The 16572-nt window shown below is 42.2% G+C and overlaps 2 protein-coding genes across 2 annotated transcripts; both read right to left on the bottom strand.

Annotated features, from left to right (window-relative positions):
- Window positions 1-166: 166 nt before the first annotated feature.
- Window positions 167-4270, bottom strand: tpbga (trophoblast glycoprotein a). The gene is made up of 2 exons (XM_034599872.1): window positions 3575-4270; window positions 167-3284 (listed from the first exon to the last, which is right to left on the bottom strand). Exons 1-2 carry the CDS (start codon window positions 3850-3852, stop codon window positions 2435-2437), a joined length of 1128 nt encoding a protein of 375 aa, XP_034455763.1. The 5' UTR covers window positions 3853-4270; the 3' UTR covers window positions 167-2434.
- A 2285-nt stretch (window positions 4271-6555) lies between these two features.
- Window positions 6556-16161, bottom strand: tmem222b (transmembrane protein 222b). Its single transcript, XM_034599873.1, has 6 exons — window positions 15996-16161; window positions 14197-14281; window positions 12525-12556; window positions 12334-12430; window positions 12117-12247; window positions 6556-8978 (listed from the first exon to the last, which is right to left on the bottom strand). Exons 1-6 carry the CDS (start codon window positions 16118-16120, stop codon window positions 8891-8893), a joined length of 558 nt encoding a protein of 185 aa, XP_034455764.1. The 5' UTR covers window positions 16121-16161; the 3' UTR covers window positions 6556-8890.
- Window positions 16162-16572: the final 411 nt, after the last annotated feature.

A 16572-nucleotide genomic window follows, 5' to 3' on the forward strand; every position in this document is an offset into this window, starting at 1 on the left:
ACTAAAACTGAAAAGAAACACTCAAAGTGCATGTTTAGCAAAAGCCACATGGTGCACGGAATAACGGCAACATAAAGCTGTTAGTTTATAAAATGGCTTCCTCAAAAGAAACCTCAGTGGCAGAACAAATAGCTTGTGGGAATACAAGACCAAGTGAGCAACATTGAAATAAAGACGTGATCTTTTAATCAGGTATGTGCAACATACAGTTTGAAAGGACATAGTAATTGGAGCATTTTTATTGTTTTTAACAAGCCTCTCTTGTGCACAGTTAGTAATGGAGAATGTCTGGCTGTATTAGTAGGGTTCCTCTCTTTTCATTGCATCCCTGCTGAGACAGTATTGCACAGCCTATAGCAAACAGACCATATATTTTTCAAGCAGACAGGCTCATAAAAAGTCACAAAAAAAAAAGGCACAGCTCCTAATCCACACTTTAATGAGAGAAAACGGAAGTAATGACATGCAGGGAGTAATCTTTCTTCTGTCTGCTCCGCCAACTGACACCAATAACCCGTGGCCGACTTAATGCCCTGGTTGTGACACGTTGTGTAATAGCAAAGTGAAAACTTCTCCTTGGGTTTTTCTCCCACAGGCAAATATTAAGAATGATGACACTTTAACAATTGCTGGATCAGAGCGCTCAACTTTGTCATCATGAGAGAATCCTATTATGCGGCGGCATAATGGCCCTCTGTGAAAACCCGAAAGAGAATGAGTATCACAAGGCAACGGGAAAACAAAGCTTATTTGAGGCGTCTCGCCATCCGAGCTGCCCTTTGTGTCAGAGCACGGAGCCCCAATTGTTTTCTCCTCAGCGAGTAAATGCCCGGCTTAATGTGGTTCCGCGGCTCGGAGGAATGATACCGTGAGTTTAGTCCCAACAATATGATTACATTCATTTCGGGACACACAAGATTACATTGGCACTAAATGACTATACAGACTTCATAAAGTTTAACTTTGTCTTTCCACATGCAGTAAAACGGCTCCACGCTGCAAACATTTCTGGATCGCTACGAGAGGAGCTTGCAGGACATCTTGATAGGATGAAGATGCTACTTTGTCTTTTTCGAACAATGGGAGGCTGCTCAAGTTCTCCCCAGGGCTCCTTTCCCTCATTCCAAACGCCTTGATAGCTAACAATTTGGGCAATAAACACTTAGAGGAATGGCAGCTTGCCATCCCCTCCCTCTGCCTGCATTTGTCTCACTTTGTAGCATCAATAGAGGACAGCTTTTGTCATGTAGCCATAGCAAAAGGTGACAACACGTATGACATCTGAGGGCAGAGATCAGTCGTGTTTTGTATGTCATGCCATTCAGGTTATATTTGAAATATGCATGCAAGATCAAAGGCTTAGATTTGACTATGAAATGCGTTTTTTGACATGTCGGGGTGGAAGTTATGTGAAGGAATTGATCTTAGGAAACAGTAAAGGCATACAAGGTAGAGACTAACCAGAAGATAAAGAACATATTCTTGTTTCTCTTCATAAGGAGCCCTACTTTACCGGTCAGAGCAAACTGCTGGATGAAACAATGTAGCTGGTGTTTCAGAATCATCTGTATCTTATCACTGCGAGAAAAAAAAAATCCCCTAAACAGAAAAATGTGGAGAGCCAGACTTTTCCTTCAAAGAGCCTCCAGAGCGGCTGTTGTCTTTAAGGAGGGAGGGAGATTGCTTTCAGCAGCTTCGGCCCTGGACTGGTTCTCATCATTTTGACAATAAAACTCAAGGAGTTGAAACAAAGCAACGTTTCAGGAAGAAAAAAAATGAGGGGGCTAGGAGATTTCCGCTGGTCTGTGCCGAATAGTCCCCCCCCCCAATTTCTCAATCCTACTGCCAAAGAAAAGCAGAGTGGTGGTTTTAAGGAGAGCTTTAGTCAAGCTTTTGGGGGCTTAATTCCTCTCTGGCACCCTGGGGGCTAAAGGACGAAGGGACCAAAGGGCTTGAAACGGTTCAAAGATGAATGAGTGATTGTGCTTTAAACTCCCAGAGGTTTGTTTTGGTAGTGTCAGGATTTATTGCAGCGTTTTGTTGCTTTGTTTTCACAAGCCAAATAGATCAGAAGACAGAATCAAAGTTTGTTGAGTTCAGATCAGATCACTGCGACAACACCAAGCTGACTTTTAGGCACTTACTGCTTCGTGTGACCTTGACGAGCAGACAAGATATGAGAAATGTCAAAGAACTCTATCCATAACATCTTTGTCTATTGAGCAAAGAAACGATCATCTGTACAAAGGGAGAACATTCAATGTGCATTGAGGATATATGGGCAGTGCATGCTTTAAACAACAAGGTTTATAGATTATTCACACTATTGTATTTATATATTTACAGACAAAACTGTACAATTTTTACATCTCCCTAACCGATAAATGCATTCAAAAAAGAGTCATATGAAAATACACCAGGGGTGATTGTCCTCTCACACGTCAGCGCCCGTGGAGATCTGTGATATCCGGGGGTCAGAATCGATCTCAAGGCGGTAGTGGTAGCCTTCCCACACCTCCCTGCAAGCATCTCGCAAGTCGTTGATCCGCTTCTTGATGCCCTTGCGGTTGAGATAAAGTACAAATAGGAAGATGAGGCCAATGAAGCCCAGGACTAAACCCAAGAACACATAAGAGGTCTGCAAAGCAAGGTCGGCCCCTGTGTCTCTCTGGTGGCATCCAAGAGTCATCGTGCCCACAGCAAGCATGGATGTGTTTCTCATGCTGGTTGGGAAGGAGCACACAAGACTATCAGCGTTTCTAATCCGCCCCTGGGATCTGTTGAGCCACAAAGCGAAAGGTTCAATTCCACATGTGCACGTGAAGGGGTTTTCTTCCAGCAGGAGAGCCACTCTGGGCAGGGAGTCCAGCTCTCGCAGGCCCTCCTCCGGAAACGTCTTGAGGGCGTTAAGCGTGAGGTCCAGCTCCTCCAGGCGCTCCAGACCTGCGAGGGTGGAGTTGTGGATGGCCACCAGGGAGTTGTTGGACAGCTGGAGCCGTCGGAGGCTGCTCAGGTGCGAGAAGATGCGCGAGGGCAAATAGATGAGGCTATTGTGGGACAGGTCCAGTCCCTGAAGGGTCCCCAGGGAGCTCCAGCGGAAAGACGTGGCCAGGTCCATCACTGTCGAGTGGTTGTAGAGGGCTCGGCTCAGGTTCAGCTCCTGCAGAGACTGGTTCAGGACGGTGAAGGCCTCGGGGTGAATGATCGCCAGCTGGTTGTTGCTCAGGTCCAGAGAGCGAAGGCTGCGGAGTCCGGCAAACGTGTTGGACTCCACCTCAGATATTCTGCGTTCGAGGACATCCAAGAGACATTGTTTACACTTTGCAGACCAAGACTTCTACTACTTAAAATACTACTTAGGAACACCACTGATCATGGATGTCATTTTAATACACTTTTTTAAAAAAGTGTCATATGACCAAAATCAAGAAATAGGTCTGACAGCTACATTTAAGGAATAATGAGGACAAACCAATGACTGAAGACGTTTTCCTAAAAGCTATCATTTGCACTGGTTCCCCCATGTCCTGTTTGCTTTGCCTTAGCAGCAGAGGACAGCGCAGGACAGTCTTACCTGTTGTTGCTCAGAGACAAGTTGGTCACGTTCTCCAGTCCTCTGAACGACTCTGGACCAATGCGACTGATCTGATTCCCGGTGACGAACAGATTCCGCGTGTAGCCGGGGATCCCCGCCGGGACACTCCGCAGGTCCTTGGAGACGCACTTCACGGTGTGAGCCGCCTCCGAGCACTCGCAGCGTGGAGGACACGACGCGTGGACGGAGCAGAGGAGAGCAGCGGAGGAGAAGAAGAAGAAGAAGAAGGAGGAGGCGCACCGGTCCGGATCCAGCATGTTGGTAAGTGCACTTCCAGTGTGCGTGTGCTGCGGGAGAAGCAGTAACTCAACTAGCACACAGCGGCGGGAGGATCAAGTAGAAATGAGACGATCAGCTCCTCCTAGACTTCATCAGCCTCATCTTCATCGTGCGTTGTCCCGGCCGGGAATGTGCGCTTCAACTTCGCATCCGTGCACAAAGTGTGGCCGGGAGGCGGCGGGCTGTGATTTCCATGAGAACAGAGGAAGGGGTCGTGCCGATCAGAGGGGTGGGGGGGGTGTTGCTTGATCCTTGTGCCGTGGCAAAGCGGGGCGTCGCTCTACTTCTCCAACAATGAAGTTAAAAAAGGACCATCCACTCCAGCGCGATGATCCGGGGGAGGGGCTTCTCTCCCGCCTGTACAGCACCCCCCACACCCCCAACCCCCCCATCCATCAGGGATGCGTGAGGAGAGAGAAGCTCAGCCAGAAGATGTAACTAAGTACATTTACTGCGTTACTGCACTCAAGTACGTGCATATGTACATTACTCAAGTTGTTTATTTTACTTTTCACTTTTATTCCACAAAATTGATATCAGGACATATCAGGACCTTCTACTCCACTACTTTTTAACATCGCATTTATAGCAATGCAACTGTTTTCAGTAGCATCATTCTCCTTTTGTGCAATAACTCAGAACTGCATAGCCTACTTCATATTTTGTGTATATTATATATACTTTTACTTTTTTATTATAGCTATGTGCCACCTGTCTGCCTCTTTGTACTATCTGTCTATCTAGTCTGTATAATTTGGGTATTAAACTAAATATACAGTAGACACAGTTAAAGGTGTAGCACACTGTTTCATTATCAGAGTATATTTTACTTTTAATACTTTGAGTACATTTAAAAGCAAGTACTTCCTTTAACTCAAGTATAAACGTTAACGTGGTACTTTTACTTGAGTACATTTTTTCCAATATGTTTTTTTTACTTCAGCAAATGTTTGAGTACTTCCTCCACCACTGCTTCAGCTTCCACTCTCCTCATTAATTTAATATTTGTTGTATCCAGGCCATATACATATAGTCCCTCACCTCGGTTTATATGTAAGAAGAGTTTATAGGCCAGGTTTTCTTTCATTATTTTATTATTCACAGTTTGATTGGTAGAGGTTTCTGTGTGTATTGTGATCAAATGTGATGACTGCCTTTTAGTTTCACTTTAGTGTTTGGTGATTCTGACGTCTCTAGTCATTCCCACCTACCCAGGTGGTATGGTAAAAGTGGGGGGAGGGCTGCTTCATGGGGGCTAGACTAAAGAAGCTTTTGATCCCCCCCCCCCCCCTTTCTTTGATAGCAGCATAATGGCCTCTGTGTGACTTTACGGCACTTTGGTAGCAGGGTATCAAAGCTGTGACGTGTTTCCTTCCTTAATGTGTATTCTGACCGATTATGATGATTGTCCCACGAATCACTTCTGAGTGTATTTATAGAAACTTGCTGAGGAGAAGGATTTAGCCTTTCATGGCTCAGAGAAACTCTTAACATCATCTCTCCTGCTGACAGCCTTGATGAAACACAGTTGTAACGATTTAATCATGGAAATCCAATTAGAAAATAGCATAAACTCCCCAAAAGATCTACAATAATAGACATCTTTATTGGTATTATAGCTGTAAGTCTTAAACACATTCGAAGTTCACACAATCACTTGCAGTTGAGTCTTACAATCCCCAGTGGGCTAAATGATCTGCAGCATAGAAGACATTTTGGGGGATTATAGAAACAAAACGAGGTTTGGAAATTGCAGACTGGTATATATGGATAGTGGCACTAATAATAGCATCCCAACTGTCTTTTGTCAACGGTCTGAATCACTGGAACCACATGTCTCCACATTCCTGGACCTGGCTCTTGGATACAACAAGGCACCAAAAGCCGGCCACATCTAAAATGATCCCCCATGAATGTGGCCTTCTTAGTCCAAATGCTCCAACAAAGGACTGGTGTGCCATTTTATTTGAACAAGTTTCTTATCTCTCTTCCTAAATTATACATAGACATTTAAATATGAGACGCAGTAAAATGACAATGTTGTGAGTTTCGTCAGCTGACTTCAAAGGGCTATTCATTCATTACCTTTCATGGCGCCCAATGCAATGAATAAGCTGTTTCACCAAAGAACAAGCGACATATTCAAAGACATATTTTTGCTCTCCCCCCTCTATTTTATGACATTTAGCTCCATTACAGAGAATGAAAGGGATTTTCACTTTTCTCTTTGTTTCTACAGGTATTTTCCACCCACACCGTCACTGAGTTTGGACAGAGATGGAACATATTTCCAGATTACTGTGAGTAACAGCCACCTGCATGCAAGGCCATTGGTCTGCTTCCTTGTATCTAATGTCCAGAATATTATATACTATATTATATATTTGAGATTTTAGGGCATAAAGTGGTGTTTACAATATAAGCTATTTACTTCTTGGTGACATAGCTTTAAAAAGGGAAAAGACAAACATGAGTTGTCCCAGAAAGGGGGTTTAAAATATTCACAAAAGGGTTTTTAAAAAGACAATTTCCACTTTCCAAAATGATGCCAGATTATCTGTTTCTGTCTTTGTTCCCTTGTTTTAATGCTCCGAGAGAAAAAAAAGTTTTGAGGTATTCCAGAATCTGGAGATACACACGTTGCGAGCTATAGCATCAAATTAGCATTAACATACGCAGGCCTGTTATAGTCTAATTTATTATATATTCCTTCTATGGGTTTACCAGCTATCATATCTTAACTTGAAACTGATAAAGAGAAAGATATGTGTGATGCATATCAAAGAAATCAATCGATGGCTGTAATGAAATGCAGCTGATAATTAATCAAGAAGCCATAGTATGAGTCAAACATAAACTTCATTCTTCCTCAAACCCTCCCTATTTCTTGCATGCATGCAATACACACATGCTGGCATGCAATCACATGCTCTCTCCTGTCGGGTGCATGACTAAAGCACACACACAAACACACTCACACAAATATGCAGAGATGAAATGCAGAATTAGAGTAAAGAAAACAAAGATGACACTAAATTATTCAAAGGATAAATCCTTAGAGTACGTGATCAAGTTTGCAAAGTACACAAAGAGCACCTGGTGTACAGTATAATATGTGTTCAAATATTTACAGGCAACATGGCTGAAATACACACAAAAAGTCCAAAGAATATCTGCTTTCTCTCTGAGGAGAGCACAGTTTAGAAAGCTGGCACTGTGTTAGCCCTACCTCGTATTAGCCCCATTACCACAGAAATAAAACTGACTTTAATTAAAGGCTCACACTCTCTGTGCTGGATTACGGCAGGATGTTGGCAGGTACATTATCAAAGCTTCGTGAAAACAGTGCTGACATTTCACAATGACCTCCGAATCTGATCTGCAGAGGTGGAAAACAGCAGGAGCGACGCTGGTCAGTCGCCGGGAGAAAGTGGGGATATTCAGCAGGGGTCGGTGAGTGTGAAAAACCTGAGGATCCTGGCTACCTGCTGCTTCTGGCAGCACCGAGGACAAAGAGAGGGCTCAACACTTTTTTTCTGTTTGATTGCAAACAATGAGGGATTTGAATCTACTCAAGAAATCCATGGCAACGGAATTTGTGCGTCAACCATGATGTGGACTTAACGTTTTCTTTTTGAAAACAGCTGAAAATATGGGATGTGTGAGGAAGGTCGTTTTTAGGCACTGCTTTGTCACATAGTCAAAATTATCTGATATGAAACAAAACATCTCTTGAAAAGTAGATTCAACCAGGTTTCATAACTCGGACATCAACTGGCTTTTCATTCACTAACTTAAGAGTCATCATGAGCTGTTTCACTAAATAACAAGCAGCATTTTCAAAGACTCCAGTTCTCTTACGTTTGGCACAAGTATAGAAAACCGAAGGAGCTTTTACTAGTCTGATTGAAATTTTCTCACAGCCACATTCACTGAGTTTGCTACAATCATTGCACTGATGATCTGTACTCAAAAGTATGAAAGTGTTAGTCGTAAACCTACTTAATCTAGTTCCATGAGGTGATACATGTAATGCACATATAAAAAATATTTCTTTTTAGAAGATGCAAACTTTCTAATATCTTATGGAGTTAGACTCCATCCATACTGCAACATTTTGTTTGGAAATGGCATTTTCAAACTAACATGATATCTGGCCACACGAGCGTTTCTGCCCGTCCAGACTAAAACGCAGCCCTGCAGTTATCAAACTAAAACGGGCCCCCAGCAGCTTTGGAGTACTGTGGACGCCAGGCGTATCAGCAGGGGAGTTTATGCATTTTCAAAAAAAACGTAGTAGTATGGATGTAGCCTTAGTCTGAATACAAGTAAGAAAATGTACAAACCGCTCTGGCACATGTTAGTTGCTGTAGAACTGTAGAAGAGCTATGCGAGACCAGGAATGAAATGCAATAAATTCCCTTTAAAAAGGCATGTAACTGTTTTAACATTTGTACTCCCGGGTATAAAAATGGCATTCTGGAAGCACTGAGTTATTCCTCACAAAGCAAGATCATCAACATCTGAAAGCAAGGCATAGATGTGATTCCTTCAGAGGATTCAACAATGTACGCACCTCGGTTCAGCTATAAATGCAGCGAGACATTTTCTACACTTTGCAGGTGGTGATGGCTTTAACCTGTACTCAGGCTTTCAATAATCAAAATCCAGCAATCATAATCCATTAAATGTGTTTGTATGGTCCTGGTGGTTGTGGTGGTGGGAGGGGGTATTCAGTCACTTCTCTCAAAATAACTGAATATTAATGGATTTCCGTCACTAGGCTATTTCTGCATCACCACTGGAGAAATGCAACAGGCTTTCCACAGACCAAGCATGCGTACGCATGTTGGGACACTGTTAGGCATTCTCTTGAGAGGTGAGTAGTCTTTATGTCCTCTGTCATGTTCACTCGACACTGTGTAATGCCCCTCGCCCATCCTTGTTGTTAAAAAGGTCATCCCCCCACGTACAACCTGCAGGAGGTTCCACTGTGTACGTAACCTGCCTCCCAGGTCACCGGAGGTTGATGGCCAGGGCCACTGTCAGGATGATGCCCATCAGCATCAGGAAAGGCAACCAGGTCTTCAGGAAGCCTGCACAGCTGCATCAGAAGCGGAAACACGGAGAAGAGCGAAGGTGAGGAAACACAAGAATGAGCACAGAGGTACAGTAGATACAGAACAAAGGCTAAAATATGACTGTGTAGATCAGGGGCCTCATTTATAAAACAGTGTTCCCTTTATAAATCACAGTGCACCTGGAAACATGCATATGTGACTCTGCCTCAAACTCCACCCTCTACACGCCCACTGCTGACCAATCACTTTTAATGGTGAATCGTGGCATCAAGCGATTGAGAAGAAGCGCAACTTTCTGACAGAGACACAGAGGAGTTTGTTAGTGAGTTGGAGGTGAAGAAAGACAGATGATTGCTTGGTGGCAACAACATTGATGTCATTAATAAAAGAAAATGCACAGAGTGGAAACGTGTTGCAGTGAGTGAGAGTGAATAGGACAGAGAGGACAGTGCCTGAAATAAGAAGGTGGTCAGATTTAAAGATGGAGGCAAAAATGTGAGGGGACTTGTTGTATCACCTGAATGTATTTTAATCATTCAAAACTGCAGGATTGTTCAATTCAGACAGAGCTGCCATATCCTCAATCTATAAAATGTAACAATAATAATATTTTTTGTAATTATGAAAGGAGGCGTCACATAGAGGTAAATATTATACAGTGTTAATCATATCACACACATACTTGTCGGCTAATTAATCCAGAGTAGTGAGTACTTGTGTTTGTACGGGCATGGTTCAATTCTGTCGGGTCGGTCTGTGTAATACTGGACTCAGTTCAACACAAAGATCCAAGATCCCAGATCTATAGAATCTATATCAGTCAGTCATCATCATGGGCCAGGAAATCTTCACAATCACTAAACACTAATTTTCTCCTGTGCCAGTGTATCACGAAGCATTAGGCACGAGTGTCACTGCAGTAATTATACTGTATTTACAGCAATCCGACCGATTACTTCACACATAAGTGGGATCCTAACCTCCACTCTGGGACATTATTTGGACTTCTGCCTCCACGTTAACTGCAGCCATTTTACACACACAACATAAAACGTCGTAGTCGTCATTCAGGCGCACGGTTATAAAAGATATTATTATAAACTATTAATCACTTGGTTCTGTAAAAGTTATTCTATGCCATTTTACCATCATTTGCTTTAAGTTGGTTTATATCATTTTCAATTGAAGGTTCTTATGGAACAATTATGTCCGCGAACACAAATAACGCAGTTGTTTTTAATGTGAAAGATGAAGTGGATCAATAATCTGCTTCAATTCACCTCCTCATGTCACTATTGACACTTTCCCGTCTCCAAAATGTTTGTACGTATGGGTTTAAGGTTGCGTAAAAAAGTGCGCACATCCTCCCGACAAGTTTGAATTTATAGATCTCAACGTTTGTGTGAGAAGTGATGTACGCTCAAAATGGGGTCTGAAAGATGCGTACGCAACGGTTATAAATCAGGCCCATTGTCTTAAAAAAGACACTCGTCAGTTTGCCTGCTCTAAAATACTTCTCCACATGTGTCTCCCATGACCACTTATGATCAGATCTCCCTTTCTCGTGCTGTATGCAAATGAGCATGCACGTCATTTCTGTTCGCAAAAACTAAACTGTTTGGCTGAACAGATGTGTCCATTGTCAAAGTGTTTTTTTGGGGGGGGTGAGTGTGTGTCTTTGTGTTGGTGTGGGAAGGAGAGAGAGATAGATCGGAGCCAGGAGGCTCTGAGTGAATCAGTGCACGTAGCACATCAATGAAGATGAAATACAATGAAGATTTCCTCATTTAAAAAAAAAATCATCATGCTGTGATCAGTGTTAATGTTGTACCTGTGGTCACAAACAACTGGTCTCCAATGAGTCCTCAGTGTGTCTTGTGGATATTCACATCTGTATCTATATCTCCAAAACATCTCCTCCCCCACCACCCTGATACAAGTCATCAATAACCCTGAGCTTGATGACAACGGTTCAGTTGGATGGAGCTGTGATACTAGAGGTGAAGTAAATTAATGGCTTAATGGCTTAAGACTTTTGTGTGTTATTGTCATAACTGCTCTCTATAGCACCATTTCACGCTGCTTTTGATTTTACTGTGGACACATGCTGCTCATTTACCTTGTACAATCATAACTGAGTTAATGGGATGTGTAGTCCACTTGTGCAACCGTAGAAGGCACAATCAGGGCTTTCTTTGTCTCCCTCTCCCTGTCTCTCTCTCTCTCTGTCGCGTCCTGATACACAACATGCTCATGACCGACCAGTGAAATCTAGCCCGAGCCCCTGGGATCCCACCGAGAAACCACATTCACAAGCATAAGCCCTATTTCTTATGGTGGCACTGAGGACATGATAGAGCTGCTACTAAATCGGTTGTTAATCATCAGATATTTTTGGCCTGAAGATTACAATCATGACAAATGAAAACAAGATCTCTGTTTGTTCTGCATAGGCAAAATAAAAGTCTACAACAGCCAGGCATCAACAACAGATTTTGGATAGTTCAAGGTGCTGCTCTGTCAGGTCTGTATTCTAGCAATCTTTGCGCCGAGCTTGCATGTGAAACAGCGTTTGAGCTGGACTGAGGTCACGTGACTGATCTGGCCAGAACATTTTATAGTCTCGCCAAAAAAAACTTGTTTATTTTATGTTTGCTATGATTGTCATGCTGCGTTCTCCAGAAACTGGACCACAAGTTACTCAATGTTCACTCACTACTGATGAGGAAGTCCTCAAACACACTTAAAGCTAGTTCATATCTAAATCTCCTACTTAGTAGTTTTCAGACACGAACTGCAGAAAACTTGGAGTTTGGCTTTCACATATCGAACAAAGCAGGAGATTCTCTGCTCAGACCCGTTCCCAGCAACTTTTTTTTACAGTTTTGCATCCATCACGTGTTAGAAATGTCATCAACTTGCTCACAGTGAATCCTCCAGAAAATCTCCTGTTGTTTGCTGTTTTCTCACATGTGCTCACTCAGACATTATCCAGAGCTTTTACTAGGGGGCTGACAGGAGACACTGGAGAAAATCCAGAGATTTTTCGGGAATTCAGTGCATGTCTGAAAGCAGCTCTTGATTCACCCAAACTTATTATTTTACTTTTTATATTACTTATGGATTATTAATGTAGTTTTCCTTGTGTCACCCCATCTCACCTGACGTGCTTTCCGTAGATCAGAGCGAGGAGACAGAGTTTGACCATGTTCCACGAGGTACTGTTTTCATACCGCATCAGATTTAGAGCCATGGCAACATGCGAGTGACAGTTGTCACAGCAGAGGTTGTGCTTCAGAGAAAATAAGAGAACAAAGGTTAAGTGGTCTATTATTATTAATATTTGGAAATAAGGGATAAATCCAAAGTCCTTATTACCATTCTGTGCTTATACTCCTCCGACGCATCATGCACTGCCGTGTCCCAGGCGTTGGAGCCACTAGCGTAGACTTTGCTTACGTCAAGCATCCAGTACCTACATTCAGAGAGAAAAATAAACCGTGCTGTACTGGCTGAAAAAACCTTGGTGACGGTGCATCACAACATCCCAATGATTTTTATTTACTTACTTTGTTGGTCTTCCAAAAGCCATGTTGTCTTCCTGCGAAAAAAAGAACATACTGTAGTTATTCTGTACTGTATTTCTGCTGTTGGTTCAAATGATACTTGTTTTTGACTTGGTTCATGTCACTTTTTTGTTTTGTTTGCAATATTTCCACAGTTGCAAAGCTAATCATTTGACAGTAAAACAAATCAGCCCGGTGATAAACAGTCACATGTGCACTAACATGTTCTTGGACTCTTTAGACACTGGAGTATCTCAGTTCAGTTTATTGGCTGGTGGCAATCAACATAAACGGTTGGTTTTAGTAATTTAGGAAATGTGCCTCACATCCTGTTTATCTTAATTCACCATCAACTTTGTTTGTGTGAAATGGGCAAATGAGTCCACGTAATAAACAGTTTTTATTTATATCCGAAGTGACTCCAAATGGGGCTTGACAACAGATTATTTTATCATTTTGAAAGGGGGAGGAATGTAAGAAACTGGTAGAATCTAAAGCACATCTCAAAGTGTTCCTGGGTTATTTAGTGCGCATTTTAGGAATCACCACACCCACCCTCTTCAAATCAGATATTCAACAAAGTTGTGTTTAGTTAAAAAACGTAGCCCCATCGTACTTTAAATTTCATCTCGTGAGCATCGTAAATTAGGTTTAATCTTGTTTATGATTTACCAACACACAGAACAACATCATCCAGCGTGCATGCAGGCCATCCTTCCACATGGATTAACTTGTATCGTTGATGTTATATTTATAACGATTATCTATTGATTATCATAACAAAAGACAAAATGATCACCGCCATAATAATTCGATACAGTTAGTCACAATTCTTCCCAACAATTGTGCAGTGTTTTGGCATCTGTGAAGCTTTCAGTCTCATTGATCTATTACTCAAACTGGACAGTCTGGATCAAATTACAACACTACTGGAAAACCACTGGAAGCGATTGTAAGTGACTTACAGTAAACTGCCAACCTCTATGGCTTTGGCTCAATGGTTAGAAAGGGGTGTCCACTAAACAGAAAGTCAGTGGTTCAATCCCCAGCTCCTCCAGTCTGCATTCTGTAGTGTCCTTGGGCAAGATACTGAACCTCAGATTGCCCTCGACAGCTGTGCCGACAGTAAACTGCTTTAATGGATCACTAAGACTGGAAAGGCCTGATCAAAACAGTCCAATTTTTTATACAGTTTTCCAAACAGTCCGATTTCAAGTCGCCCGTAGGTGACACTGAAAACACATTTCAGTGGGCCACTTAAAACTAAAGGTCAACACTTCAAGCTCATACTCACTGTCTTACTTCACACCCACTGTGCCAGAATACAGCCAGTGTACTTTTAATACTGAGATATTTGTTTACTTTTTGTTTTTGTTTCCATTTTGTGTCTTTCTCGTGTTAGAAGCTTCATAAAAATCCCACATTCGCTCTGCGATGTTCCCACATCGACTCCTCCGGACTTTTTGTGGACTTGATACTAGGGGGCCTGGTGGATAAAGTCCACAGAAATTCCGGAGGTTCTCACTCGGACATTTGCGTTCACACGTACACGTCCTCCGGAGAAACTCAGGAAGATTTTCAGAGTTCAGTGCACGTCTGAAAGCAGCTATAGAGGCAACATCATTTCCTCAGCCTCAGACACTGTAAACAACACAGGATCATAGTCATTACTCACTGAGACAAAGTAAGGTCCGGCAAAGTCTCGAATGACTCCAGTGGAAGTGCAGATTCCCATGTGACCAATAAATGGAAACAACCATCTGAGAGAGAGAAAAAAGTATTTTAAATACAACATGTTTTGACACACACACGTTTAAAATATGATGTCTCAAAAAAGGGGAAAAAAAATCATATATATTTGCCGACTTGAAGCTTGGATACATTAACAGGTGACCCAACTCCTATGTAACAAATCGACCTTGGTCTGCAAAAACAACAGCCGCATCATTGCTCAGCGAAATTCAATCACTAATGTCAAATTTTGCATTGAACTTAGAAAATAATAGCATGCAAAATAATCACTCATAAAAAGCTTAAAACATCTTCTCACATGGTTTATAAATTCAAACAGTAGAGCAGTTTTTTAGATGCTTATGTGTTGCAGCCTAACAGACACATTCGTTTACAGGGCCTCTGTTTGATCAGGTCATGGGACAGGGACAAATAAATGATTTCTTTATATTTAGCACAACTGGCTGTACGAATACTAACACTGTACTGATAGATGATAATAGATAATGGAAATCAGAGGCACTGAGTTGACACGCAGTCTCAGGGCTGAACAGTGGTGCAGCCAAAGTGAATCCTTCTTCAGAAGTAATAAAACAACAGGACAACAACATTCCTCCATACTGCTCGTGTGGCGTCATCCAAGTGTCCACAAGCCCCGACATTCACATCGACTCCAAACGGCGTCAGTTACACTGTTTTTTTTTTGTTTTATTACATCTGAAGAAGAAGTCACAACAAAAGTGTTTTGTGGACTCAAACACTCCCCCCACCCCTCCAACGGCATAGTGGGGAGTAGATCATTTATGAATTTGAATTTTTCAGTGAACTATCCCTTTAACCGCAACTACAACCGATTCATGGCTATCACTGACCTCACAGAAAAAGCGTTTCCCATATATAGATGCACTGTGTGAATGTGTGTGTTAATAGCAATAAACTGTAAACTGTAAAGTGCTGCGGGTGGTCATCAAGACTAAAGAAGCGTTATACAGATACAGACCATTTACCTTTCCCTAACCACAATTTACATCTCACCCCTAAACCTGCACCAGGACCTCAGAGGTTCGGTTTGACCCCTTTAGGACCAGACTTTGGTCTTCAGTCCTTAAACAGCACTTACTTATAGCACTTTGTAGTTTGGCTTTCTTGAAGAAAATTGTACTTTCTTGTTGTTCTGGGTTTGTACCCTCATGGTTGAATGCACTTAGTGTAAGTCGCTTTGGATAAAAGCGTCAGCTAAATGTAATGTAATGTAATGTATATGCGGGAAACAGCACTCTCTCTCTCTCTCTCTCTCTAACACTCACACACAGTTTTGATATGTACACGCAAAAACAACAATATGGTTTAGGCCCTTACATTTTCACTTGTGCTTAAATAGTTTCACACACCTGTACTTGTGACTAAACATTGTCTTATCTGTACAGTGGTAGGAACACAGTAACTTTATAACACTGTAATAAGTTGTCTCAGTGTCATAAGCTTCACCCTCCACTTGTTGTTTTGTTGTCTATCGTTATTTCGTTAGTGCTAGCTGGCTTTGTAATTGTTTTCCACGAGATAAACGTGTGTTGCTAATTGGAGTCATCGATGTGTCTTTACTCAGTGTTCGACACATGTGTCCGAGGCGCTGAGCAACAGGAGAGGGGACAGTACGTAGCTAGCTAAGCTAAGCTAGTGGAGCTGTCACTTGGTGCCATGTCCCGGGGCTTCGGTCCGGCGGCTCAGCGGAGGTTCACTCACGATAACACGGGGATGGGCGTCCACACGACGCAGTACGGGAAGCGGCCGGTGTCGGGGTTGATTCTCTCGGACGCTGTGTGGTAATTCTTCATGGTTTCTTTGTCGACATCAACATCCGCCATCATCAGCTGAGGAGAATGAACTTCAGCTGTCCCACTTCCAGCCGCGTGAAGTCAGCCGACCGCACGGAGCGAGGCCGGAACACGTGCGGTGTCAGCTTCAACATAAGTCATGTACATTTAGTCTTTCCTTTTTTTTCGTCATTAACTTAAAAAAAGGCGCTGAATATAAACATTTTTACCATAATATAATATTATATATTTTATAGGGAAAACCACAACAGAAAATACGCGAGCAAATTGTGTATGAATAGCAATGAAAGATGTGTTGTTAATAATAGATATTTTACTTTGAAAGGCACAACGGAAAACGTTCTTTCTATTCCCTGTAACTTGACACTGTAGTGTTGCTTGGCAGCAACAGCAGCTTCCGGGGTTTCTGTGAGCTCAACATGGAAACATATCCTTAATAACACATGAAGAAAATATTGAATTAAAAATATTTTTGAATGAATAAA

This window comes from Hippoglossus hippoglossus, chromosome 11 (genome assembly GCF_009819705.1).
Source record: "Hippoglossus hippoglossus isolate fHipHip1 chromosome 11, fHipHip1.pri, whole genome shotgun sequence".
In the NCBI taxonomy this organism is placed as follows: domain Eukaryota; kingdom Metazoa; phylum Chordata; class Actinopteri; order Pleuronectiformes; family Pleuronectidae; genus Hippoglossus; species Hippoglossus hippoglossus.